Genomic DNA, 26,415 nt, shown 5'->3' on the forward strand with positions numbered 1-26,415 from the left:
AAGAGAATATGTCCAAAGCAAAATTAGGATATAGACACGCGAAATGTGAAACTGAAGGCTTATAATACATTTATGATGTCTCAAACTCCATTAACAAGTTGATTTCTTTTCCAGGAGGGTTCAATGCTGTTTCATACTTAGGGAAAGGGACAGGGGGTGGGAGTTCACAGTACTTAACTTCAGGCTTCCTTGAGAAACCCCTCTCTTTTTCCCCTGACAGGAAGCCAGGGCAGGCAACATTTCCCAGTTCCCTAGAACAGGTGGATAAATTAGTGCCCAGGTGCCTAAAGGTGCAATTATCACGGATTTCATGATCTTTGGGACTTAAAAGTGTTAAATTTGACTCTGTCTAATTTTGGTAGACCGTGTGTGTGCAGGGATATCATCCTGTCCAGAAAAAACAAAGCCAAGAGCACATCAGGACAACCCAGCCTTAGCACACCCACAGCAGGCAAAATTAGTGGGTGGTGCACAATATTAATTCAGCTCCTTACCCATGTGCGCCAGGATGCTGTCTTTAATTAAATTAGCATAAGCTATCTCTTTGACATTCTGATTTAATATTATAGACTCAAGGTTTTATCCCAGCAAATGCATAAAATGTGAATGCATCCCAGGGTCATTTTTTCATGTTTCTTTATACGTTTGTTGTTTTTCTTTTCTTAATGACCCAGTTTGTCTTTGCCAGCTGGAATGTGTGTGTTACAGACCAAGCCAAGGTTTGGTGCTCAGAAGTGGAGAGCAAATCACTACAGTGGTTTCTTTATTTCAGCCAGGGTGGAGAGGGTTCTCAATGGGATGGAGAAGACTTATGTCTGCCCAAAAGTCATCCTGAGCCTGAGGAACAAGCAGGAATGGAGTCCAGCTTGTGCTGGGCTTGAATCTACAGCTGCCCCATTCACCAGGGCAGAGCTCACATAGGTCCCTTGACCATTCTCCAGCAAAGTAGGAGGGCTGTGGAAAGGCTCCTCTCCTTGGGCTGTTTCCTCTCTTTTAAGAGCACTTTGGCACTGTCAAGTCCTGTGAATATATTACAGATAGCTGAGAGTCATGTTCAATATGCAATATACACTGCAGGGCTAGGTCACTCTGCTTTCCTCCTACAAGGAGAGCCCCCACGCTCCCTCTGGGGAGGATTCACTTCAGGCCACTTGTGCACGAAGTCTCTGGACCACAGTGTCCTACCTGGCCAGGATTATGTCCAGCTCACTGCCCAGCACCCTTCTGGATGGGCTTCTGCCACCCAGGTGCCATCCCAAACCCCATCCTGGATCCCCTCTTGGTATCAGCACTTCTCCTTCAGACTGTGTTTTCTCTCTCTCTGTGTGCTGGAGGTTTGCTCTGGGGTGGTGAACCCAGGGGAACCAAGGAACTGAACTCTGGTTCTGCAGCACTTGATCTGTTGCTTCCACACAGCCTTCACGTTTGCATGTTACTGAATTAATCACCTTAAATTAATGCTTGCTGGGTTTCTCATCTCAATAAATGCACTGAATGCAAAACAGTGTCATCTTTACAGGGACTATTTCTAGCTCTACAGCAGATTAAAACTAAATTAGCTGATGTTTCAAAACTGGCAAAACCATGTATCTGCTGTGCAATTTGTAAAGCTGGCAGACTGTCATTAATGGTGGGATGGCTTGTATTAAAAATTCTGTGTTTATGAAATGCACTTTTAAGTGCTTGGCTGTAGCAGCAGAACACTCCCTTGCTTTGTTCTTTAAAGGTAAAGGGAACCTGCTGTACTCAGGGTCATTACCAGGTAGGTTGTGACTCTGCTGCTTATCTGGTGCCATGGCATGTTGCTTCTTGAATCAGCAGCTGGAATTTTTCTGAATTTTTACAGTTTTTCCACCCCACGTTGAGAACTCTTTTCTCCTGCTGCACATCTAACTGTCCCTATGTCCCTGTGTCCCTGATGTTTCACCCTACAAAGAATATCTGAGCTGTGATTGAGTGATGTCCCTCTGCACACAGAGAGCTGGATAAATGGAGCTGGAACACCTTCTAGAACAGCCTCCTCTGTCCCAGTATTTGTACTTTCCTCTTGCAGAAAAGCCTCCTACTTTTTAGGAGCTTTAGCATTTATCCTGCTCTTGCACAACTGCCTGTGATCACACACCTTGCACAATTAATTTCATATCTTCAGGCTCAAGGAAAAGATGGGTGTCCCAACCATTCTTAGGATGGCTTGCACAGCTCAGGAGGAGGAACACGGGCAGGGAGACACTCCTCTGATGGGTAAGCCCTGCCCTGGAGCTCATCTTCCATCCCAGAACAGGAGTGGCAGGACACAGCAGCCACATTGATACAACTGGGACTGCTCCTGGACAAGACTGTTCCCTGGGGACAGCCCACATTTGGACAGTGCCAACACCCTTTCCTAGAGTGATGAATTCACATTATCTCCACTTTTTATTAAATGAGACAGATGGGCACTGTGCCATCCTCCCCGAGACAGCAGCAGAGAACTCAGGGTGCTCAGCTGGCAATTAAAGCGAGATCCATGCAATTTTACAGCTATGCCTGGTAGGATTCAAGGTTTATTTTTACTGAGAGCTGATACTTAAAAGGAACATTAATTTATGGTTGTCAGCTTTTACTGCCAGTTACCATTCCTGCTCTCCACCCTGTTGTTGGGGCTCACACTGCCCCCTCTTTAATGCTGGCACCTCCCTGGTGCTCAGCTGGGGCTGCTTGCAGAATCCAGAGCTGATAAGAAATTATAGCCATTGCTGCAGGAACAGCAGAGAGCATGCAAAAAAGCTGCCTCTACTGATATTTCACAAAGAAAAATTGAGTCCCACTGAGCCTCCTTGTAGCTATGCAGAACCTTTAATATAAAATGGGTTTGCAGCTTTTGGTGGAAAGACCCTGTGAGCAAAGGCAAGGGAGCTGGGGATCTCTCCATCAGGCTGATGGAGATACACTGGGTGTATCTCCATCATGGTGCTTTCAGAGCAGTTTTTGCAAGAGATGTTGTATTTCAGCCTGGCTACATAAGGGACTAGCTGCCCCAAAATAGCCATGGTCTCACCTGCTGCTTCCTGCCCAGGAAGAGGTTTATGTTGCTGACTCTTTTTTTTGTGTTTGTGGAGCAAACACAAGTTCACCCCTCATGGTGTATGGAAACACACAGCTTTGCTCCTGTGGTAATAATAAAACCAGTGCACTTTTCTTTAAAGGGTGAAGAGGGGCTATTTTGTAAGCAATGGCCCAGACACCTGCCTCCCATCACCTCCACTCTGCAGCAGAAGCAAGGCAAACTGCATGAGACATCTCCATCCCATCCCTGCGCTGCGAGGTGTGCAGGTGCCCACGGCCTTCAGCAAGGGAAACACAGAAGCACCAGTGCCCAGGGTTATTTGTGCTGCCAAGCAGAAACATTTAGCCTTACTCCCCTGTGCCAAACCCAAGGACAGTAACAGCACCTGCTGCCTCTGCCCCAGGTGGGGAGCCCTTTCAAACTGCCTTGCCATAATCTAGGCAAGAGGTCAGACAAAACACACGCTGCCATAGCTCAGCTCTGGAGGTGGGATGGATGCAGTTTGCCCACGGGTCTGTGCTGGCACATGGTGCTGGCTGCCCACAGATTCCACAGCAGCTCTCAGCATCAGCAGGAATGCCCAAACAGCTGCTGGCCACAAGCATGGCACAGCCAGCTGCTCACCTGGAAAGCTGCACCTTGTGCAAACACAAGGTCGTGGCCCCGACAGGATGAAACCACACCTGGATGTCTCAGCTCACACTCCTCTTTCTCAGAAGCAGCGCAATCACTCCAGCAGTTTTTCAGCAAAATGTTTTACTTCGGGGGATTTTTTTTTATGCTTTTGTGTTTCTTATCTGAAAAGTTCAAGTTCTTCAAAATTCAGCCCACACAGGAGTTTAGGGCCAGGTTTCATCAGGTTTATGTCAAAAAATATTTTAACGCTGTTTCAAAAAATGTCAGGCTACCTTGTTTCAACAAATAATAAATGGAAATACTCTAACTAATATTTTTCCTATTGTTTTGAAAACTAATCCAATCTTTTCAGTTTAGTTAGAATAGTCAGTATTTACAAATAATCTTCATAATAATAAAAATTAAAATACTTGATGGTTGTGACTCTTTCAGCTCAATAATTTTTCCATGTTTTTTGTAAGCAAATTTTTTCACAACCTTATCATCTCATCCCAAAACAGAATAGACCTACAAAATATCTTCAAAAAGCAGAAAAAAAGAAAGATGCTCTGTTTGTTCCATGTTTTGACCAATTCTGAAATTGCTGCAGTGTTGAATTCCCAGGGGCACTCAGGCCCCTGAAGGGAGATGGGGAATGCTAATTTCATGGTTGGCTTTACTTAATGAAATAAAAATATTCTTGCCCAAATAATATTGTGCAAATAAGGCAGAATTCTTCCCAGACCCTGCCCTGATCAAGCTGCACTCAAAAAGATGTGATCTGATTATCCTCATTTGAGCAAACTGACTGTCAGGCTTTGTGCCCCAGCAGGAAGATAGGCTGCTAACAAGTCAGGTATTTACAGCACAGATGTCAACAATTTGGAGTATTTAATCACAGCACACTTCAATTTGTCCTCAGCTCAGACAAACGAGCTCCCTGTGCCAAGGTTGTGTATGGAACTGGTCTGGGTCTAGCTAATATCATTATATATATCCTTGGTTTTGTACAAAAAAAGAAATAATCTCTAACCAACAAGTGCTGGATTAGCCCATCCCCAGCCAAGGCTATCTCCTGTGTATCTACAGAGGCTGAGCTCTGTGTGGGCTTAAAAAAGCCCAGGGTGGGGATGAGGAAGATTTGCTTTTTCTGACTAATGGCATAGCATACATTTTGCTTGCAAAAGGCCTCTCAGATACGAAATTTCACAAATATTATGAAAAGGTCTTTTCTGAGTGCCCAGAGACAGTGCACAAGCTAATGCTGTAGCACTGAGATGATAAAAGCACACCCTGAAGGAATGAATAATTGAAGCCCAGCCCTAAATATTAATAGAATACAAGGAGAAGAGGACACATTCCTCAACTTTGCACTTACTGAGCTGCCTGTTTGGATTTGAAGCACAGATATTCTCACAACCACTCTAAGCTCCTTAAATCCCCTCCTGGAAGACCATGGTGCTCCAAACTGATGCTGCCTTTGTCTGGAACTCCCCAGCTCATTTTGTATTCAGACCCCAAGAGGAAGGTGGCAGTGTTTATTGGAAGATGTGTTCCAGAAGCAGCTGGAAGCAAAGGGCACTGTCTGTTCCCACAGAGGAGAGAGCAGCATTTGTGCAGCAGAGAGGATGCACAGAGGGACAACGTGCAGTGAGTGGGGACTTCCTCCAGCTCCAGAGATGCCCAGCCAGGGAAGCCTGACATGATGCTGGAGTGCCAGGGGGATACCAAAGGCACACAGAAGGCACCCTCCAGCTGGGTAATGTTCTGTTTTGGGAGATGTTTACAACATGCTGGCCCCAGCCTCGTTTCTAAGCAGGATCAGCCCAACGCAGGTTTGTACATGGCAGTCACAGGCCCTGAGTGCTGCAAGAAAGGGCTCACAGCCAAGCACCCACATGGGAGGCCACCCACCTTCAGGCTCTGTGGGCAAACCCTGCCCTGACACCAGGCACCAGAGCGAGCTATCCATCAGCAGGGACATGAAAAATGGACGGAAATGGACTTTTTTAATTCAAATGCCATCTGAGCATGGAGGTAGCTGTGCTCATGGTGTCTCGTGGGAGCAGGGCAACACTGTTCTTCAGCAGCCCATGGCAATGGGCAGCCCTCATGAACCAATTCTCCTGCAACCTTCACAAGCCCTCAGGCCAGTAAAATACAAGTAATTTAAATTAAAATTTAAAAAACTGCATTTCTCTCTGTCTGTTGATGTGTCTTAGGCTGATGTTTGCTGGCACCGAAATAAGTACTTAAGGTACTTAAGTACCTTCTGGCTGTAAATCAGAGCCATCTTAGGCATCAGAGCAGCCACACTTTCTGACCACTTCACACAAGACTGGAGAGGGAAATCCCATCCCTGTGGCTTAAATCAGGGGGAAACCCCTGAAAACACACTGTGACATAGTGATGAGACAGCCAGGGAGCAGGCAGGATAACTTGGCACACCCAGATGTCCAGTTTGGATGTGCAAAAGCAGCACACCCCACTGTCAGTGTGGAGCTGCCCCAAGGCTGCCACCCCCTCCTCCTTCTGCAGCAACCCAGAGGAACCCTAAGAAACAGGAGGCGGTTTATGGGGTCAGACAGCATTACAGCCCTTCTTCTTTTCCATGTGAATCCCCATCAGACAGACATCACTGCTGCTTCATGGAAACAAACACATCCATGGGCATCCGCCACTTCCCAAATTTAGAACAATTTTTAACAAGCTGGAAGCAACAAAATAAACAACACTTGATCTGCAAGCTCCCGGCTCTTGACAGCGTCCCTAGAGGTGGTGGAAAGCTGAGGAGATAGCTCCTTGCTTTAATTGGTACATTAAAATTCTTCCAGGCCACTACACAACTGTTAATAGGCAACTTAATTAAGCACTAACACAGTTCATATTTCTACCCTCCAGAGGCTCTTGTTTCATTTTTTTTTCTTATTACATCCAAAGCCATGGGGAGTTTTGTCCTAATCATGTAAAACAAGCTGAGGGCAGTGACACCATGCAAGTTATTTAACTCCTGATCTCCAGACACCGTTGCCAGATGTCCAGACCTGCGGTTTCTTCTCCAAAAACAAGCCAGAGGACTCCAGGAACAAGGTGTGAATTGCTACAAGTCAACAAAAACAAATATCAACAGTCCTTAGCACCAGCAGCCAAGTCTTCCCACTGCGTGCCAGAAGGAGATGGTGTTGGGCAAAGACAGGTCCTCTGCAGGGACCAAGTGACAACAAGCAGGTGGGGTTTTATCCATTGCCTGAATGACCACAGAGCCTTATTCAGCATACCACGAGTATCTTCCAAAATGCTCCATGCTGTCCTCTGCCTCACACCACCCAAAGGAGACTCCTGAGGAAGAGAAGCGGCAAAGGAAAGAGACAGCATCTCTGGATCCCAGCTCAGGAGAGCTCCCACCACCTGGCTCTCACTGTCAGCTGCTGAAGGAAGCACAAGAAAATGCCCCACCAATGCCCCACACCCCAGCCCTTCAGTGTTTCTGGGAAACTATTTCCCTGTGTGCAGCCTGCACATCAGGCTGGTTTGGTGGATTTGCTGAGGAGGCCCTCAGCAACTGCGTTCTTAAAAGTTTTCTTCTTTCTAATGCTGGGCTGGGGTAAATCAAAACTTTCTCTAACAGCCGTTGTGGGAAGTGACCAGTTTAATAGTCATGAAAAAAAACAGTGGGGTTTCCATTATAGGTGAGTTATGAGCCATTTAAGTTAAAAAACAACTAAATTTTACTGCTACCAAGCACACTTAAGATAATACACAGATTAAGGAAGAAGGGGTGACTGGAGAAGCCAAGCAGTCACCTGGCCTATGGAGGGAAGGAGCATATGTTTCTGGTGATGAACGAATATTTGTCCCTCTGCTCAAGGAGAAATGGTTTATGTGCCTCAAAAGCCTTGTACACCAACAGGCACACTGCCAATGCATGCATCATGATTCGTGATGGAGCTGTGAAGCTCAGGTGGCTTCTCTTTAATGGGAAAATAAGGTCTGTCTCCTGCTGTAACATTTTTAGTGCAAGGGAACAAAGAATTCCAGAGCCCCTAAACACAGCAATAGTGTAGTTGGAGATTTCTAGCACAAACATTATCAAACAGCTGGGAAAGGGACAGAGAGGGAACTGACATAAAGCAGGGTGGCCACAGGGACCTTGAGTATGGCTTGAATTTGCTGAAGTCGTGTCCTAAGGGTAGAAAGAGGATCACATGGTGGTGGTGAGGTACAACCACCAAGCTCCTGGGTTGGTGCAGGGATAGGACTGGATGGGCTGTAAGCAGCCCTGTAAGAGATGCTATCTCAGCACAGAAATGTGCTTTGCAGCATGATCTAAAGCTGCAAGATGCCCACTAGGTCAAAAGTACTGCAAAACAAAATGGTTTGAAAATAGACCATTAAGTATGTTGTTATCGAAAATGCCCCTTCCTTCCTCCCTTCCTGCTTTCCCACAAAAACAAGCCTCCATGGATTTATTTTTTTTTTCAGAATTAAATAAATTTTTTCACTTGAAGAACATAATTTTGTGGCTGCTCCTGTGGATGGTTCATACAAAAATAAAACTTAAACCTGCCATTGATTGCCATTCAACTTTTTCATTCCACCAGGAGAGGGGAAGGGAGAGACCACTCAGGGAAAGCAGGCACTAACGGAATAAATCAAAACCTGAAAGAAGGGGGAAAAAAAAAGAATCCAAGTTTCATTTCCATTTGAAACCTAAAGCTCAGACAGGACAGGATCCAAAACATAGTTGTGTTTTCAAAGAGTGAATAGGGAGAGAGTTAAATGCCTCAGTTAGGAATGTGTCAGCAGCCCTGCCCTAGGAAACACCGTGTCCCCGTGCTGAGGTGCCAAAGCTGAGAAAGGGGCAAAGGTCTCCAAACTGTGACCAAGAGCTGGTGTCAGATTCCCTGCAAGGAAAGCCCACAGGGTTGTGTGGTGTGGGAGGGTGAGCTGGGAAGTGAATGGTGGGAGTGATCTGTTGACACTCCCAGGACTGGTGCCTAGAGGAGAAGTATGGGTTGCCCCACCTCTGGTCCTGCGCAGTGGAGAAGACTTTGGGATGGGAATGAGCCATGAATTTCTGTGATCTGTGTGGGAATGGTCCCAGGGCATGTGGCTGTAAGGAGGGTACTGAGGTGAGTAAGGTCTAATAAGGTCTAAAAGGTCTAATAAGGCCATTCAATCCCAGAAAATTGCTTTTGGTGTTGTGCTTCCCCTTCACACCTAAGTGTCCAAGCCAGCCTCACTGGCTTTAGGCTACAGGGACAAAAGCGTCCCTGGCTTCTGTGTTTCTCTGCTTGGCACAAATCCTCCTCATCCGCCTTCCTGCGGGAAACACCTGCCCTTTCATTTTCCAGGCTGGGTCTTTTCCAGGAGATCTGTGATGCTGAATCACCTTGGGAGCACTTGGGAGAGCAGTGCAGTCAGTCCCCCATAGGCCTGCAGCGAGCAGCAGAGCCTGCTCGAGCCGCCAGCACTGCCCTGCAGAGCAGCTGCCTTCCTTCAGCTCCACAGCGCTGCGCTGCCAGCCTCCCGCGCTCAGCCTCACTGAACACACCTGGATTTTCCTGGGAAAGACCCACCTTGTCACAGCACAGCCTGGCTACAGATGTCCTGCTTGTCCTTTGATCCTGTACCCACAGGGACAACAGGCTCCTTCGGCAGAAAGGTTTTGCCCATTCTGTTTTAAGTGACAGCACATACTCATGAGATACTTGGGAGTGGTTGTGAGCTGGGTTTCTGCAAACACAGCTGAGCTGAAAGCTGATGCTTCCAGCGGATGGTGACAAACCATTTGAATATTTAAATACATGTACCTGTCTGCAGTGGCTGGAGGTGACAATGACCTTTTAAAGCACTTAGTGCACTTCTGTTTTATCACCTCCTTGTAAAAAACAGCTAGGAGGCCAGGAAATTTGTTCCTCTTCCCAGTCCTTTTTCATTTGACTGCATGATACTGCCTCTGAATTTTCCTTCTGATTTGAGACAAATACTTATTTCATGCCATTTAACAGAGATTAGTGTTTCCCTTAGAAATTCTGCAGGGGCAGGGAAGAGGGAAAGAAAACTACGTGTACACAAACATTTCCATTTGCTCAGACAGTTTCTTTGAAACATCAGGAATTTGATTTGCTCCTTTAACATCTGACACCGAAGCTGTTCCCATCAGCCTCCTGCAGCACAAGCGGCAGTGCCCGAGGAAAGCGCTCAGCTGCACTACCCCGCTCGGCCACCAGGTGTCCCTGCGCCCTGCCCGGCCGCGCTGACCCCGCCCGGAGCGTCCTTTGTCCATTGTGGGCATATTTATTTATTTTAACTTACTAATTGCTTTGTGTCCAGGAAGAGCTGCGATTCCATGATACTGCCCACGCATCCTGCACTGCCATGGGCTACACAAGCACTCAGTAAGACATAACAATAGACAGAAGTACTGGCCCTGGCACTCTGTGCACACAAACCTCTGCTGAGTGTCTCCATATCCTTCCAGGACCTGTCACAAATAAGAACTGACTGCTCCTGCCAGCTCTCTCCATAACCTCTGCCCAGCGCCTGGCACCAGGCAGTTCTAAACATATTTGTCTCCTGTCTGAGTTAGATGCACTCATAAGGGTGGAAAGATGAGGTTCCTGTCCTTCCTCAAGCTGCCAAACCCAACACATCACTGACTGCAAGAGAAGACAGATGGAGCAAGCAGCGGATTGGAATCTTTTATTCAGTAATCAGTCCTGCTGTGTGGGTAACATCTTAGCAACTGGAACCCAAGTATGCAAAAATACTGAGTTTTCACAGTGAAAAACCAGACAGTATAAAATATTCCAGTATTGCCTCTTAGAACCATTATTGAAATAAGACCCCTGTTTCAAAGGCAACGTGCTCATTTATTTTGTTTGTTTTCTATGCTCAACCCCTCCCCCCAAAACACTTACTCAGACAGTAACCCTCCTCAGCCCCACATGACCCAGACATGTTGTGGGGCACAAAAAACTACATGAAATCCCTTCCTGATTTCCAAATGCTTATTGAAAAACGTCCTCCCAGTGGCGCCGAGCTCCAGGAAGACGCAGGTGATCGGAACACGGAGCTGTCCTGATGCTCTACACTCCGCAGCCAGTGGTGGTGCTACTGAACTCGGGCCAGAGGCTCCGTCTCCCGGAGGAGCCACCGAAGAGCTTCGTGCCGGCCTTGCCTCTCCAGCTCTGCTCCAACCACTTCCCTGCACTTCTGATGGTACTCATTCACCCAGTTACACTGGAGAAAGGGAGGGGTAGGACATTCAGCATGAACACAGAAGAGAGTTTGTGACTTTACAAGTTATGTACAGCCAAAAACATTTGTAGGCCCTCGTGCTCTTTGGGTCTGAGCTGTTAGGCTGGGATGGAATCCTGTCCTGAAGAAACAGATCTCTATTCTATGGAAGTGACTTGTAAATTTGATGAGGGTAGGAACTGAAGAAATTCATCCTGGGTTTTCAGAGGAGCCAAGGGTCAATTCAGCTGATGAGTAAAGTCTCTGCAAATCACTGCCTCCAGCAAGTCTGAATAGCTACCTTGGCACAGTTTAATACATAGCTCTGCAAAATTGTAACTGGACAATGCACTCCTGAGGCAAAAGCTGCCCTATTGATCTGAACAGGCAACCCTAGGGCAGATCTTGGTACCCTTCACAACCCTATTCAGCAAATGGAAATGTGAAACAGGGTTATCATTCAAAAAGGAGGATGTGCTGAGGTAAAATAAGGAGTATGGTAGAAAAAACAGGATGAAATATGCCATGGAGAAGGTAGTGGGAAACAAACAGAAACTTAGAGTATGAAGCTGTTCGGGAAATAAATGCTGCTGAACAGGTATCAGAGAAGTCTGCTCAGAGTTCATATGTACTGAGCATGGGGTGTGCCTGAATGGGCCTGGTCACAAGCAGATGCAGAAAACAAGACAGGACAGTCATTACTATAGTCCTTGGGGAGATAGCATGGCAAGACAGACATCTGCCAGAAGCAATTTAAGGCAGGAGTAGGAACAGAGATGCTAGCAGCAAGTATCATATCAAGGGAACTACCAAAACAACATAATTGGTGAGATCCTAACTGTCTTCATCATATAACATAGATAGAAAGGATGTCTGAAAAGCTTGTTTAGTCCAGCCTCTCACTTCAAAATGGGTCAAGCTTAAAAGTAAGTCTGAGTGCTCAGGAATGCTCTCTGGATCTATGAAAAGGAACAAAGGCCAGTGGTTCCTGCAAACAGAACAGAATAATCTGGTTCTAGTGCAAAGATGGCAATGCAATCCCTCTTTACTTACCTCCTTTTCTGTCAGCAAATTAACATCAATCATTTTTGTCTGGATTGGAACCAGGGTTAAGGGTTCAAAGGTCAGGCTCCCTCTGTTTTTGAAATTGTACTGCAGCAGAAAGACAAACGGATTGCACAATTTTAGAAATAGCTCCACCCAGATCACACTTACTCCTTGGCTGTGTCATCACTACAGAATAACCAAGGTAACATTCAGATGAGCAACTTACGGTAGAATTTTTCTTACAGCTCAAGCAAAGAATCCTGATACAAACCTTAGTTACTTCTTTCAATGGTCACTTTCTAAAGGTCAGAATTGTACAGGATTTCAGCTTGATGACTATATGATCATTTTCAGTCTGGCATTTCTAAAAGCCTAACCCAGCCAGACTGGCAACTATAATGTCAAAATCTGTCTGTTTCTACTGCCACTGAGGGCTCCCTACCAGAGAGGAAAATCCCAACTTGAGATCAACCAGTTCTACAGCAATGACTCCAAGGGGCTGAATAAAGTTGCTTCAACACACAGATAGAAAACAATTTAAAACAACCCTCAGACACACATTTCAACCCATGGAAACTGCAGAAGCAAAACTGTCTTCTGTGCTCCCATTAGAACCAGTGCTCATCAATAAGGGGTTTTGGAGACCAGAAATCTTGGGTAGGATTTAACTGTCTGCAGCATGGTCCCACCTCAAGTTCCAGTACTTCAAGTTTTATAACCAGCAAGTCATGGAGAAAGGTGCATCTTGAGCAGGTCATTCACCTTGGTTTCAGCAGGGATCACAAGGACGACGTTTTCTATTCGGATCCCAAAGGACCCATCTTCATAATAGCCAGGCTCTGCAGAAACAGACAGTAATTAACTAAGCTACATTGCTGCACTCTGCAAGTACTTATTCCCTATGGCCAAACTTCCCCTCTATGTCTTTGGTCCACTGAAGTCACTAAGCAATCTTGACATCAGGCAACCACAGAGGCAAACAAATTTCTGACACTACAAAATCTGCACAGAAGCCCCGAGCAAGGTGACAGCAGAAGTTCTCAAAGAGAGAAGAAACAAGACAGACAGCCCTCAAGCTTCAGAATCTCCTTGAAATTCAAGAGAGACCAGAGAATACTTGTGTTCAAATACCAGAAACTCTGAAAATATTAATGTCTTCATGAAAGGCAGGTGGGTAACCCCTTCCTCAAAACACTCTCTTAGAGACTGTTATCCTGACTTCCTGAGAGGACTTTGCAGCCCTGAAGGAATGTAAGTCTCTCAGCAAACCCCAGCAGGCTGTTAATTTACTACTGGAAGAATAAGGCATGCAAAGATTTAACAGCTGCCTCAAATAGCCCATAGCAAAGACAGGATTAGCTCCTGAAAGCTTGGTGTCCAGTGCAGCCAGCTCTTCCACAGTGTGCCAGAGCCAGCTGGTCAACACAGTTTTTCTGAGACCTGTGCTGTAGAGAGCAGGAAGCAGTCCTGCAGCACCCCACTGCAAAGGTGCATCATGGAAGGTGAAAAGCTAATGTGAGGGTCTTTATCTAGAGAGCTTAAATGACAACTAAAGCAGCAAGCTGGGGAGGCAGGCCCAGAGCTTTTGATCCAGCCTTTCCTTTACATCACTGTCACATTTATTCCCTCTGCATCTAAAAGAGTTTGGTCCCTTCCCAGTGACCAGAGAGAATCACCAGTGGTAAATACCATCAGAGACAATCATGCCAGCCTCCAAGGGCTCATCTGCGAAGGTTTTGTAGCTAATGCCGCAAGGACCCTCGTGTACATTTAGGAAAGAGCCAACTCCATGTCCTGTCCCGTGCAGGTAATCCAAGCCACAGTCCCACAAGGCAGAGCGCGCAAAGGAGTCTAGAAGATGACCTGTAGACAGACAAGGAGAAAGAATTCAATCAAGTCAGGCTCCTTCAGAGCCACTGATAATCACACTGAAGGTTCAAACCTGGAAAATATGCAAAAAGAAAGCTACCACCAGCCCCTCAAAAAGCCTCATCACCCACAAAGAAAGCAAGTCATTGGATGGCTAGAAGTTACAGGGCAGATCTGGCAATTGTGATATTCAATCCCTTTCTCAGCTAAAAAGCCCTTCTCTCTTCCATTACAGGTCTTCAAGAGATGGTTGTAACAGAAATATTGCACTGCTGCTTGTTCTACTGACATTTTCAGGAAATAATCTAATGGTTAAAAGTCCCACAGAAAATTCAGTACCTGTCTTAAAAGGAGCTGCACTTACTGAACTGAAAATAGGAGACCTGCCAATCATATTTGGGGAACTAATCAGCCAGGCTTCTTGCCTGGAAGGCCACTCATTTCACAGTTTCAGCCAGAGGGCACAGAATTTCTGCTGGCTGCATGTGAACACCAAGCCCATGTATCCAAGTTCAGATACCCTTCAATTTCAGTTTGGGTTTCTCATAGCACTGTGCAGTTGCTTCTAACTCTTGCCTAGCCAAGAATGCAAAATAAGGAAATCTCTAAAAAGAGCTCATTTTGTATAAGGTGTGACCAGGGAGAAAACAGTTCTGTACCAAATTCACCAGAGGTTGATGATATGTCACAACTTACCCTGCACAAAATAAAACCAGCTCCTTTGTGTATCATTTTCCCATGTACTTTCCCACTGATACAAGAGGTTCCACAGTAATTGGAAGAGAGTTAGCCAGTCCTTATGAAGCTGGAAAGTGACCTCTCTCTTTGATAGGGCCATTAGTAAAGAACACAACCTCCAAGTACATGTGTTAGAGTGCTACTGACTGATGAAAGTCACTATCACCCTAGAGCCAGAGCACTTCCACCAACATCCTTCACACTGTCCCCCTCAGAATTTTCAGCACTGGTTGAAGCTGAGACAGAAGGCAACCCAGTTGTAAGACAGTTTAGTAACCCAGAATTCAAACTCTTGTGATGGAAACAGAAAGTTACATCAATATCTGCCTAATCTGCCAAGGCCTGTCAATCATAACATTCTCAGACCACCTAACAGTTCTTCAGAGATCAAAGCACTCCAACTCACCAACCCACCTTTGGTTCCATTTGGGAAGATGGCTGCACTCACAGCTATATGTCCCTTCAGGACATATGTGAAGCATTCCTGTCAAAGAAATGTGTGCTGTAAGTGAAGAGGGAAAGGAAAAGTTTTGTATTCCCCAAGAAGGGAAAGAAAGGATGCATCTTGTAGCAAATTGCAGAGGATATGGAAAAACTTGGTCGTGCTCTCCTGTGGCTGGTAATGCCAAAGCAAACCTTGAGCAGAAGCAGTTTAAATCCCTCTGAAGATCCCTCCCCAGTAACTTCAGAGAGACTATCACAAACTCAGACTGCAGGTTTAGCATCAGCATTCACCTGATCTACATGACTGATTTTCTTTGTGGCTGTACTTTAACTTCCTGGGCATACCCTACAGCATATTTTTCTCACTATGTGAACTATAATAATGAAATTAGTTTCAGCTAAGACTAATAAAAAGTTAAAGAAGCAATTTAAAATAAACAAAATTACAGTGCTAAATTTCCAACACAGACCTTTCCAGGTAAGTCTGAGACTGATTTTTAATATTGTACACTAGGCACAATCTGACTGGAGCCTTGCATCAAACACTGAGCTTTGCACTAATTAGATCCCCCTGGCTCCCTTATTGGACAAACCAGTAATGTTTATCCTCAGACTGCTGATTTTCTTATTTCTTAGAGGAAACATGTCATTTTGCAGATGAGAGCTGTGAATTTTAAGATAGAAAGGTGTCAATTCTTGAAAACAGTTCATATTTTGGAAGTCTGAAGTATGAGAGTCTCATTTTTAATCCTTAGCCAAATGCTGCCACGTACTGGTAAATAAATGGTAACTCCATAGAGAGCTTTGACTGCATAGCAATAGAGCACATTACTAATTTAAGTATCTCGAATAATAAGGGCCAGCTCACAAACCACACTGTGATCCCAACTTACCTTTTCATAGGCTGATGGTGTGCCAAAATGCATTGTCCTGGTCACATCTGTTGTACCATCTCTTCAGATGCAAACAAAGATGCAGGAACCAAAGGGATGGGGGAAAAAGAAAGATCCAAGTGAGTATTCACAGGAAACCCAGTCACACTGCAGCAAACCGAGCTCATAAATGGATAGTCATCTGCTCTGTGCTACACAAGACTGATGATGTAGTGTCTTGTGTAACCACTCCTAATCTCAAAAATTCCTGAACACAATGCCCCAGATGTAGCAATAATGATTTACAATTCACACTGTTACCTTTCAACCATAAGCATCCTAAAGCTCTTCCCAAATTAGAATCTAAACTGCTCATAAAACTATGCTAATTTGAGGTTTAGCAACAGGTACATGTCCATTGAGAACAGGCCAAATTTAGCCTATTTGTATGGAAGGCGATTCATTAACAGCTTTAAAACAAACACTTTTGCAAAAATGACAGCTACCAGCTCAGTAAAGGGAAGTGTAAGGGGAGATACTATCCCTTTCATCCTCAGGATGTCTTCTGCTAAGATTTCTATAAATCATCCTGCATGTGGATAGGGGTTAATCCAATACGTCAGAAACTATCTCTAAGTTCCTTCTGCAAACAGCGTTTTGAGCCTGCTGTCAAAAACACAATGGCTCTTGAAATAATGAGTTCCCTTTGAAACGCTCACTCCTGTCCCTGTGCTCTTCCCCAGCACACACAGGCCGTGCTCACAAAGAACTCACGGTTTAACTTCTCAGCAGGGACAAGCAAAGCATCCCTGTCACAATGCTGTGGTAAGTGCCATTGATGTCCAGCTTACATTGTATCCAAAGGGCTGCTTTTCATAGTGGCACTAAGGAAATAGTTAATTAGTCCATCAGAGGGGAGGAAAAAAGATCTCCTTGTAAAAATCTTATCAAAGGATGTCTGTATGGTTCTTTTTCAAAGCTCTTCCTGACTGACATAACAAAAAGGCATAGCTTTAAAGACAAAGCTCATCTCAAAGGAGCAGCCAGGCTTGTCCTGCGTCTTCCTGAACAAGCCACTTCTCATCTATTTACACTGGTTAAAAACATCAGTTCTTTTATTTTCCATGGAGTCGAGAGTTCCACAGTAAAGGAACTGAGGCCACTAAAAGGGACTGTCAAAACAGCATTGAGCGAGTTTTCAGACATGATGCCTTCCCAAAAACATACCCAAGACCCAAGTGACTACTGGGATGAGGAACCCTGACTCTGAGTCTCTCTGAAAAGGCAGAGAGCATCATGTGGCACTGCTGTCCTGCTTCTTCACCCCACCTTGTTCTGACCTCAGTATCAGCCTGCCCACAGGGCAGATCCTGTCAGGGTAGGTGAGGTGCCTCACCCAGCTGTGCAGGCTGCTGAGTAGGCAGCCCAAGGCTAAGCCAGGGCAGTCAGGCCTGTTCCTGTTCCTGCAACTTTATATCAAAACCACCAGCTAGACAGCTCCCAGCACATTGGGAATGGATGGCACTCAGATGGGAACTGTACTTTGACATCCTGCCCCTGACCCCAGCAAGGCCTGTCAGCAGCCCTGATCTGCTGTCTACTCCAAACTCCATATTGCCTTGCTTGCCAAGGCAAATGTGAGCTGACCCTGCAGGGGTCATGGGGAAAAGAACACATGGCAGTTCAGCACCATTCTTCCACTCACTTGTACTGTGCTCCTGAGTCCAGGAGGTAGATCTCATTCACCGACAGCGTTCTGTTGGTCTCAGGAACTGGCCTGTTCAGTTAAACACAAAGGTTTTTGTTCCAGTTTTAAGATCTCCAGCCCACATCTGCAGTCCAGAAACCATATAAAGTGAAAGCCTGGATGTGCCAGCTCTGATTTGTTGTGGCAGTGATGGAAATCCCACACATGCTGAGCCAGGGATCATACCAAGGAGAGGATTTGTATACAGCAAATAGCACTACAGTACAGAGCTTTGCTGCTTCCACCAAAACCCTCAACATCTGTTTCTGGATGTATTTCAGAAGAGTTGTGGCAGTTCATACTTATCCTTCCCAGACTTCCAGCCCCAAAATAGCCCTTTTCTCTGGCCCTGAGCAGATCATCATCATAATACATGCATGCTGCCAGTAGGGAAAGATCTTTACTTAGTAAGTGTGGAGCAAAGAAAGATAGCAAGCAACATCTCCCTGGAGTACTCTGTTGTGACTCCATGATGAGGCAAGACAGATCATTCCAACTACTTTTGCTGAAGGATGAAAGGAGAAGCTGTGTTTCTCTTACTTGTAGTGAATGATGGCTCCATTTGGACCTGTGCTTGATATGGTAGCAAAACTCAATTCAACAAAGTCTTTCTGCTGACTGAAAGAAAAGATTGTGATCACTACAGCACAAGTGAGAGGAGCACACCAAGCACCTAGGGCACCTGGAGTGCCCCATTCTCAATTCCACATCACCTCAGCCTTCCCCTTGGCCTTGAAAGCCACCTGGACAAGCAAATTACGGTAGAAGAAATGTACAATTTGAAGCCCTCTTCTCCTAGCCATGTTGAAACCTGTTTTCCAGATCTTCTCTTTCCTTAAAAGAAAATTCACTACCCAAATCACCCAGGAAGAGATGTGCTGAACATTTTCTACATTGTTACTTATTTTCTCAAAGGCATTAGAGGTCCTGCTGATGTACCCATGGGAGTAACTCTCAAAATAAATGGCGTTCCTTCTCTATTAGAAGAGGAAGAAATCTAGCTTTGACATACATTTCTCTGTGGTAAGGAAGCAACCAGCTTGTATTTAAGTGTCCTAACCTGCAGCACTCCTCACTGCTATCTCAAAAGTGGACAGGATCCAGTGGGCTGGGACTTGAATCTCCCATGAGACCCAATTCTTCCCAACTCTTTCAAGTTTTCAAAGAAATCCATTAGTAAACGTTTGTCCTCAGGTAAAATATATCTGCAAGTGAGATACATTTCTAAAGAATAAAATAAAAACAACAGAGAAAAAAATGCCACCCAGAAAACCTTCTCAGAGTAGATTTACTTTTTACCTGCGGAACTCCTCGGCTTTGTCTGCAGCAACTATTTCTGTTATTGTTCCCTTTGGAACCTGGTGGATAAGGACATGAGTTGGATTAGTGCAGCAGCAAGCAAAGAAAATGCTGTATGGGTCTTGTCTGTGACTTATGAAACCCTGGAAATGGCTTCTTTCCAGGTTCTCTGTCCTCATTCCTCAGGAATGACAAACACAAACCCAGCAACACTATGCAGGGCACTTGAGAAGAAGGAAGTGGAGGCGATCACAGCGAGACTGCTGAACCCTGACTAGGGAGCAGTTAGTGCAGTACTAACTTCACTGAGATGTGCAGAGGTAACATCTCACAAGGCAACATCTCTTCACAGTCAGGTGGCACTCAGCTTAAATAGCTCTCTTTAAAAGCCCATACTGTTAGAAATTTTATCCTTTTAAATCAGGAATGAAAGCAGTTGCAGAAAAAACAAAGTGTGTTAAATTTTATTTTAGGCATTTGATAAATTCAAACCTGTGACACAACTTTCCCTGGACTGGAAAACAGGCGAAGCAGGGTAAGAGCTAGGTTACAAACCCCTGAGGCTGACTTCTTGAGGTACTCAGACATGTAAAAAGGCACCTTCTGGAAGTCATCAAGCCTTCTCCATAAATAAAGTAAATAGACTCAGACATGCAGTGGCATGGCTTTCTAAGTTGCTGTGGAACACTTGGCACTCTGCATATCCACTGTGTACTTCTAAGTCAGTGAATACACAAGTAATTTGTTTTTATCCCATTTTCACTGCACCTCCCATTCATAAATGCCACATTTTTTCAAACTGGCAGACAACACTGATTATCATGAGAATAATTCCAAAGTATTGTATGAAGCTGAAAATTATTTTATGATTTACACTACTAAACCAGCATAAGATAGCATTAACACTACACTAAGCCTGCTCAGGTCATTTCTCACTTGTTCAAGCTTTGGTCTGTGTAAAATGACTGGGAGAATGTTTTCAAAAAAAAAGCCTTGGATAAAAGCATGTTTGAAATCCTTGCAAAAAACCCCAAACCACCAGATAAACCCCCAACTGTTTCCCCACTTTTAGTAAAGGCACTATAAAGTCTAACGAAAAGTTTATGCCAATGAAGAATTTTACACAGAAATAGAATCTCCAAGTTAAAAAAAAATTATACAATACCTCCTTTTCCAGCCAGTTAAAGAGCTCACACAGGGCAACAGCATCTTTAATCTATGTTAAAATAGGCACAAGAAAATGGAATTGAGAAGGAGAAGGACTTATCAAGCCTCAGTATAAACAGGTTTTGATGCAAAAGAATGCAACCTGTAAGTTTCAAAAACACAAACTAAGAGATTATCCAAGAGGTATTTTCAGGTTTTGCACCCTGTAATTAATATAAACCCTGGAAATGTATCTGGTGAGTTAAATGAATGTTAGTAATTAATGCTGGGACATATCTTACTGTGTGAAGTCTGGCTTTACCCCACACATCACTTTCAAGACTATTTTGCTTTAACAGACAAACCTTTATCTTGCATCTCAGATTGCAGAAGGCAACCACAAGACACATCTGGTGATGTGACAGGGGAACATGTCCTTTGGGCACACGGCCACCACGCAGTCTCGGTCACACAGCTTCTGGCTCTCTTGCCTTATGACCCTCATTTTTGTTCCTTTTTTATTTTACATGCCTGCAGCATGTAGGGGCAAGAAGCAGGAGATGTGTACAAGAACAAGGCACAGTTTTGTCCTCAGGTGGCAGGTGACAAAGTTCCTCTTCTCAGTACAACTATTTTTACTTCCCCTTAACTAACAGGGAGAGAAAAGCATTGAAATAGAAAGTACTGGTTCCTAAGAAGCTGCAGAAAATATGGGACAAGCCCAAAACTGCCAGCCCTGCTTCAACTGGCACATTTCTCTTATTGTGGAAACTACTGCTTGAAAACTAACAGGAAATAAATAAGAGAAAAGTTCAGCCCCACCATGAACCTGTTTCACAGGCAGCTTCTTTGCTTAAAAATATGAAGCTTCCTAGGAAATCAGACTCATTTCCAGTGTCATGATGACAAGACTAAAAGAGTGCTTTGAGGACACTGGCTGCTTCTGAACATCTTGGCCTGGGCTTTGCACCATGTGTCGAAGAATTTCTCTGTGTTCTTTAGGCTGTGTTTATTCAAATGGTAACAATATGAAAACTCCACTGACAAACACAACAGAACGAGCAAAGAACATCCCTTTAAGGGCCCACACTGCAAACAACACTTCTCAAGTCTACACAGTCTTCCCACAGAGCAAGGCTGTTTCCTCACACTATTGCAAATGTTGTTCTTCAAGGGAACGCAAAACAAGCAAAAAACCTGCTTCAAGAGCAGTAGATGTCTGACAGAAAACCTTTTTTATCCTGCCATCCAAATTCTTATTTGCTTTTTATCCAAAACATTAAAACTGAAAGGAAAATGTTATTTCCTTCCCTAAAGGTAAAGCAAACCTGGTGCCATGTGCAAGGAGACACTCAAGGCTTCACTTACATGTGCTCTTCTCATGCCTTCTGTTTCTGCTGCATTCTTCACAGCTTTTGCAATGCAGATGGGGGTATATGGGGTGAGGTATCGGTAAGCCTGCAGCAGAAGGACAGGGATTACTTGTGGATTAGTCAGACTACATAATCCTACAGATTTAATAACTCAGCCTGGCCACAATTTGTACTTTGGCAGCCTCTCTCAACCTTCAGCACTATGAGATGCTGGATGCCAATGCTTCAGTCCCTGACTGAAGGAAGAACAGCCCTAGGGAAATCCAAAGAACTAAACAACAGCTTGTCATGAAGTAGGGTGAAGATCTGGATATCCTAAATACCATGTATCTACATCAATGTCTGAGCCATAGATTCCTGTTGCTGATGAACACTGAAGGCCCAGAGGCCAATGAGAAACACTTATCCCTGACGCTACGGTAGAACTTAGGCTGTAGAAACAGACCTAAAAGCCACCTTGACTTGTTACCTGACAGTCACCCTCAAATAGCAAAGGGCATCCAGCCCAGGTACCAACCACTAAGCATCACCACTGTTAATGATCAGCAGCTCTGACAAACACATCAAGGCTCAAGGAAACATGAAAGGCGTTTGCAAAGACCAGCTTTACATGCTGCTAGTTCTGAAAGGAGCTTACATTGGTGGTTTGAGACAAAGCTTTCCTGTGCTTGGATGGGGTGACCCTGCATTAAGAACCAGTAACTGATCCCTTAGTACTGCACACCTCCTCAAACACCAGCTGTCCTCAGATTAGCAGGAATGCTTGGCTGGTTTCAGCCCATCTTCAGAAATTCACCAGTTGAGGTGGCTCGCCCAAATCTCATCACACATGGCATCAGAAGAAGGCAGAACCAAGACTTTTGCCCAGTTCTCTGCTCTACCCATTATATATCAGGAGATGGGACAGACACCTACAGAAGCACAGCACAAGCAACATGTTGTTTCCTACTTTAAATGCACCAGCATACAAATAAATAAATATCACTCAAATTCAAGGAAAAGCCCAATAGACCCTCTGCAAAGACTAAATTCACAAAAATCCTACAGGCTTACAATTTCCAAATTCTTAAAAACAGCAAAATAATTGCACTACATAATACAGAAACTAAATTACAGAAGTCACAAGAAAGTCAGAAAAGTCCTTTTATCAGTCAGGATAAATACTCAGATTCTTAGGTTGGCTTGCCCTTTATAGATACTAGTAAGTACTATTAATCTTCTGTGAAAAGTATATTTACATGCAGCTGTAAACAAATCTATAAAGGGTTTGCAGATCTGTGTTTAATAATGGAATGGATTTTTGCCAGTGTCAATATTTGGCTCTGATGGAGACAGACAGTAGATGGACTTCCAGCACTGGTGTTCTTCACACCAGCTGAGCAACTGGCCTGGAGTGCTTTGAAGTGGTGGAGAGCCAGGGAGGAACTAGAAAAACTCTGGCTCTTTCAGAGACTCTCTAAGTGGCTTTTAATCAAGACAATTCAGTCCTCCTTGCCTGCTTTCTATTGCACAGAGCTCCTCGAGGCAGGGACTCTCCCCACTGCACACAGAGGGCATGCAGCACTGTAATGACTCAGTATCAACCAAAACTTCCACTTTTCCAGTGCTCCCAGGGTAAATAATGCCACTCCAACTCATTATATTCCTTTCTCTACGTCAGAGCTTCTGTACTTTTCCATAATATACTCTACATGAACCAACTACAGCAGCTTAACCAAACTGGGGATAGACCATTGACTACAACCACAGCAAAGGGCTTTCTACTCTGAAGTCAAAAGAACAACAATTTATCCTGAATGTTCCATAGACACTAATGCTGTCAGTATTCTGTATTAGGAGGCCTAGAAATAGCTTGATAGTGTCTGAAGATTTAACTCTGGACAGGGACAAAACCCTGTATATTTACTCACAGTATCTGTTAGTTACTAGATATCACTGTAAACTGGATGGTATTCCAGAGAAAGTGATCTCTAGCAAACAAGAGATGTACACAAGATGTATGGAAACCAGCTCATTTGTCCACAGTTGTTGTGTCCTTCCCCAAGTATCTTTTATGGCTATTAGAATATTAGGTGGACAGTGGGAGTCCCAGGCAGCCAGGTTCAAAAGGATAGCAAGACACAGCAGAGCAAAGGCTGCTTGGACAACCAGTGCCTGCAGATTATCTGTGTCCTCACAAGGTTCCCTGCTACAACTCTGTCATCTTTTACTGCCTTCAGTAAAAGACATCACATATTGCCTGATATCCTCAAGCCACTGAACTAAATAAGGGCAACCACCCTCAGACACTCCAAGCAAGCCAAATGCACCTTCCCAGAAGTCCTGCTCAACTTTCCTGCTTCAATTTCTGCAAGTTTCCAGTTCTTTCTGCTCATCCACTGAGGCTGATGCTCCACCTGTGGGCAGAATGACCTGAGTTCACCCTGCTGCCTCTTCCCTCCCCTCTCTCACTGCACTTGTTTTATCTTAAGCTGACAATTCTTTGGATAAATCGGCTTAGCAAGTTGGAAGGGCAGCTCCAGCAGGAGCAACCCCAGGATTAACAACCCCTCGATACCTCAGCGTGGCTGGATCTCTTCTGCACAAGCTCCAGCCTGCATCAGGCTTTGCAGAGGGGAAACTGAGGCCAGCTGCCCTCATTAACACCCTTCCTAACCACGATGAGCAGAGAAGAGAAAAGCATTTTCCCTTGCTAGGGCCACTGACCTTGGGAATGGCCTCAGTCAGAGCATAGCTGGCTTTGTCACTGAGCCACACTTTCTCCTTGGGTGAGAGGCCTGCACCAACAGCCTGCAGCTCCGACAGGATAGATCCGTAGGGCATCACCTGGATTTTGAACTCAGGTTCCAGGGTGGAGTCAAGCTGTAAGTGCTCCCTCACTGCTGGGTCTGTCATCCGGTCACCATCAATGAAGAGCCTGAGAAACAAATTGGAGTGATCCAATCGGTGAGACCACATCTGACAGTGGCAGAAGGAGGGAAGGAAAAACCATTCTGGCAACATTTCAGGGAAAAAGGAGATCATGCATTGTGCACTCTACTTTGTCCTATGTCATTTTAACCGCCAGCATTCACACAGTTTAAATCCCAACTTGAAATTAAGATGTGCCACCCCACTGAGAGGAAAGAGATGATAGCATTTCTATTTGTATGACACAGTCAAAATGGCTACATTCCATCACTGTGCTTGAAACACAAAAGTAACAGAGGCAAGTAACAGCCACTGTCTAACTTTTAAGAGCAACATCTGGAAAGAGATGTACTGTAGTTCTAAGTATCACATTGCTCTGGCTTTCACTGAGTTGAAAAGTTCAGCTCAACCTTCACACACAACCTGTACTCACTCAGCTACCTTAGATGGATCTAGGTAGCAGCTTACAGATGCCTCCAAAAGAACTGTGCTTGCTGAGGCTCAATATATGGGGCAGCCACAGGAAAGAAGCCTTCTGTTATAAGCCAGCCCTGAAACTTTCCTGCACAGCCCCTGCAGTTTTGAAGTGACCCAGCAATTAGACCAATCAGACTTTTCCCTAAAGTTTGTAATGTCCAGGCCAGGCTTGGCTCTTACCCACATTTAACCAGAGCTCCAAGGGCCCTACACATTATCTCCGGGTGACAGACAGAGCGCTCAGCCATCGTGCCCAAGGTCACCCAGCAAGCCAGCCAAGGTGCTGAGGAGTGCAGCAGAGCTCTTGGCTGCCTCTCTAGCTCCGATCAGGGGAGGAGAGTAACTAATGTTGGAGACAAAAGAGCTCAGAAAGGACACTAAAGTACCCAAGCATAGACGCTTCTGAAAAGACAGATACTTTGCTAGAACAGCTCTTGCCAAGATAAATGCATCTTGGGGAACAGAGGAAGGGAATACAAGCACCTGATTGTGTTCATTCCTATGACAGCGTATGCAAAAAACACAGGATTGTATTCAACATCAGAACCTCGAAGGTTGAAAAGCCCTGAAAAATAAGAAAAACCACAGTTCATCTTCTGGTTCATCTTCTGCAACATTAGAGAAAGTCAAAAATAATCTCACAAAAGCACAGGTAAGCAATGAGACATCACAGGTGCAGGCCATGAGTCCAGCTCCCACCCAGCTGTCCCATGGCCTGCTGCATTCCTGACAATCCTCAGTTTCTGCCAGGAGATGGCACCAGAACCACAGTGTGAACACTCCCGGGTGTTTAAACTGGTGTTAAACTTCTAAAGGAGGGCTGGCTTGGAAAAAAGCAGGTACAGACAAGGAAACACAAGGACACATGTACAAAAAGTAGGGTCTGCCCTTTCTGGTCTGCACAGTGCAATAGAAGCTCACTTCTTAACAGCCAAAAAACTTCAAAGTTACAAACTATCATTTCATTCCAATCCTTTTGACATTTGAGGTAAGAGGAAGACACAATAGACAAGACTACAACACCCCAGAGAAAGGCCTCTCATATGGGCCCTCCAATATCCCAGATTCAGACTTAGCTATTTTTCACAAAGATTTTAGCCCACACAACTCCAGACAAAGTCAAGAGGGGAAGTAGATATTCAGCATCTCTAAAATCCTGATTTTAGGGTCAAATAAAAACTCCAGGGTATCCAATTAGCTGAAATGAGTTACTCAAGCCAACAAGGCCAGCCAGCAGGACAGCTGGGAAAAGAACCAACATGTCCTAAATTACAACCCAGCACTGTATTCATCGAACTGTGCAAATTCTGCCATGAAAGTAAAAATAGAGCTTAATTCTCCTCAGGGAAGCAGTAGGTCACTTGAATGCAGGAAAGAGCCACAAAGAACTTTTTACTGCATGGGTACAAACTTCCTTGCTCAGCCAACTCCCAATGCAGTAAGAAGGCAACAATCTCCTTTGTGACTCTTTTTCTGTCCCCAGAAACTCGTCTGGAGTTTAATTTAGTGAACTGAATTGGATAAAATTAAAACAACTCCCCTTCCCCCTTTAGGATAAGAAATCAACCAGGCACCCGAAAATGAGCTTCT

General features: G+C 44.8%; 1 protein-coding gene across 1 annotated transcript in view; it reads right to left on the reverse strand.

Moving 5' to 3' along the window:
• Window positions 1–10,351: 10,351 nt before the first annotated feature.
• The window catches only part of XPNPEP1 (X-prolyl aminopeptidase 1), a 31,074-nt gene continuing 15,010 nt past the window's right edge, over window positions 10,352–26,415 (reverse strand). The window contains exons 8-20 of the mRNA XM_058841417.1: window positions 25,309–25,390; window positions 24,145–24,355; window positions 21,434–21,523; window positions 20,085–20,135; window positions 18,920–18,978; window positions 18,161–18,238; window positions 17,579–17,650; window positions 15,895–15,955; window positions 14,972–15,041; window positions 13,640–13,813; window positions 12,713–12,789; window positions 11,957–12,055; window positions 10,352–10,906 (exon numbers count right to left, since the gene is read on the reverse strand). Coding sequence (XP_058697400.1) covers window positions 10,778–10,906; window positions 11,957–12,055; window positions 12,713–12,789; window positions 13,640–13,813; window positions 14,972–15,041; window positions 15,895–15,955; window positions 17,579–17,650; window positions 18,161–18,238; window positions 18,920–18,978; window positions 20,085–20,135; window positions 21,434–21,523; window positions 24,145–24,355; window positions 25,309–25,390 — 1,253 coding nt within the window. The 3' untranslated portion in view covers window positions 10,352–10,777. The remainder of the gene's footprint in view (window positions 10,907–11,956; window positions 12,056–12,712; window positions 12,790–13,639; window positions 13,814–14,971; window positions 15,042–15,894; window positions 15,956–17,578; window positions 17,651–18,160; window positions 18,239–18,919; window positions 18,979–20,084; window positions 20,136–21,433; window positions 21,524–24,144; window positions 24,356–25,308; window positions 25,391–26,415) is intronic.

This window comes from Poecile atricapillus, chromosome 6 (assembly GCF_030490865.1).
Source record: "Poecile atricapillus isolate bPoeAtr1 chromosome 6, bPoeAtr1.hap1, whole genome shotgun sequence".
Classification (NCBI taxonomy): Eukaryota; Metazoa; Chordata; class Aves; order Passeriformes; family Paridae; genus Poecile; species Poecile atricapillus.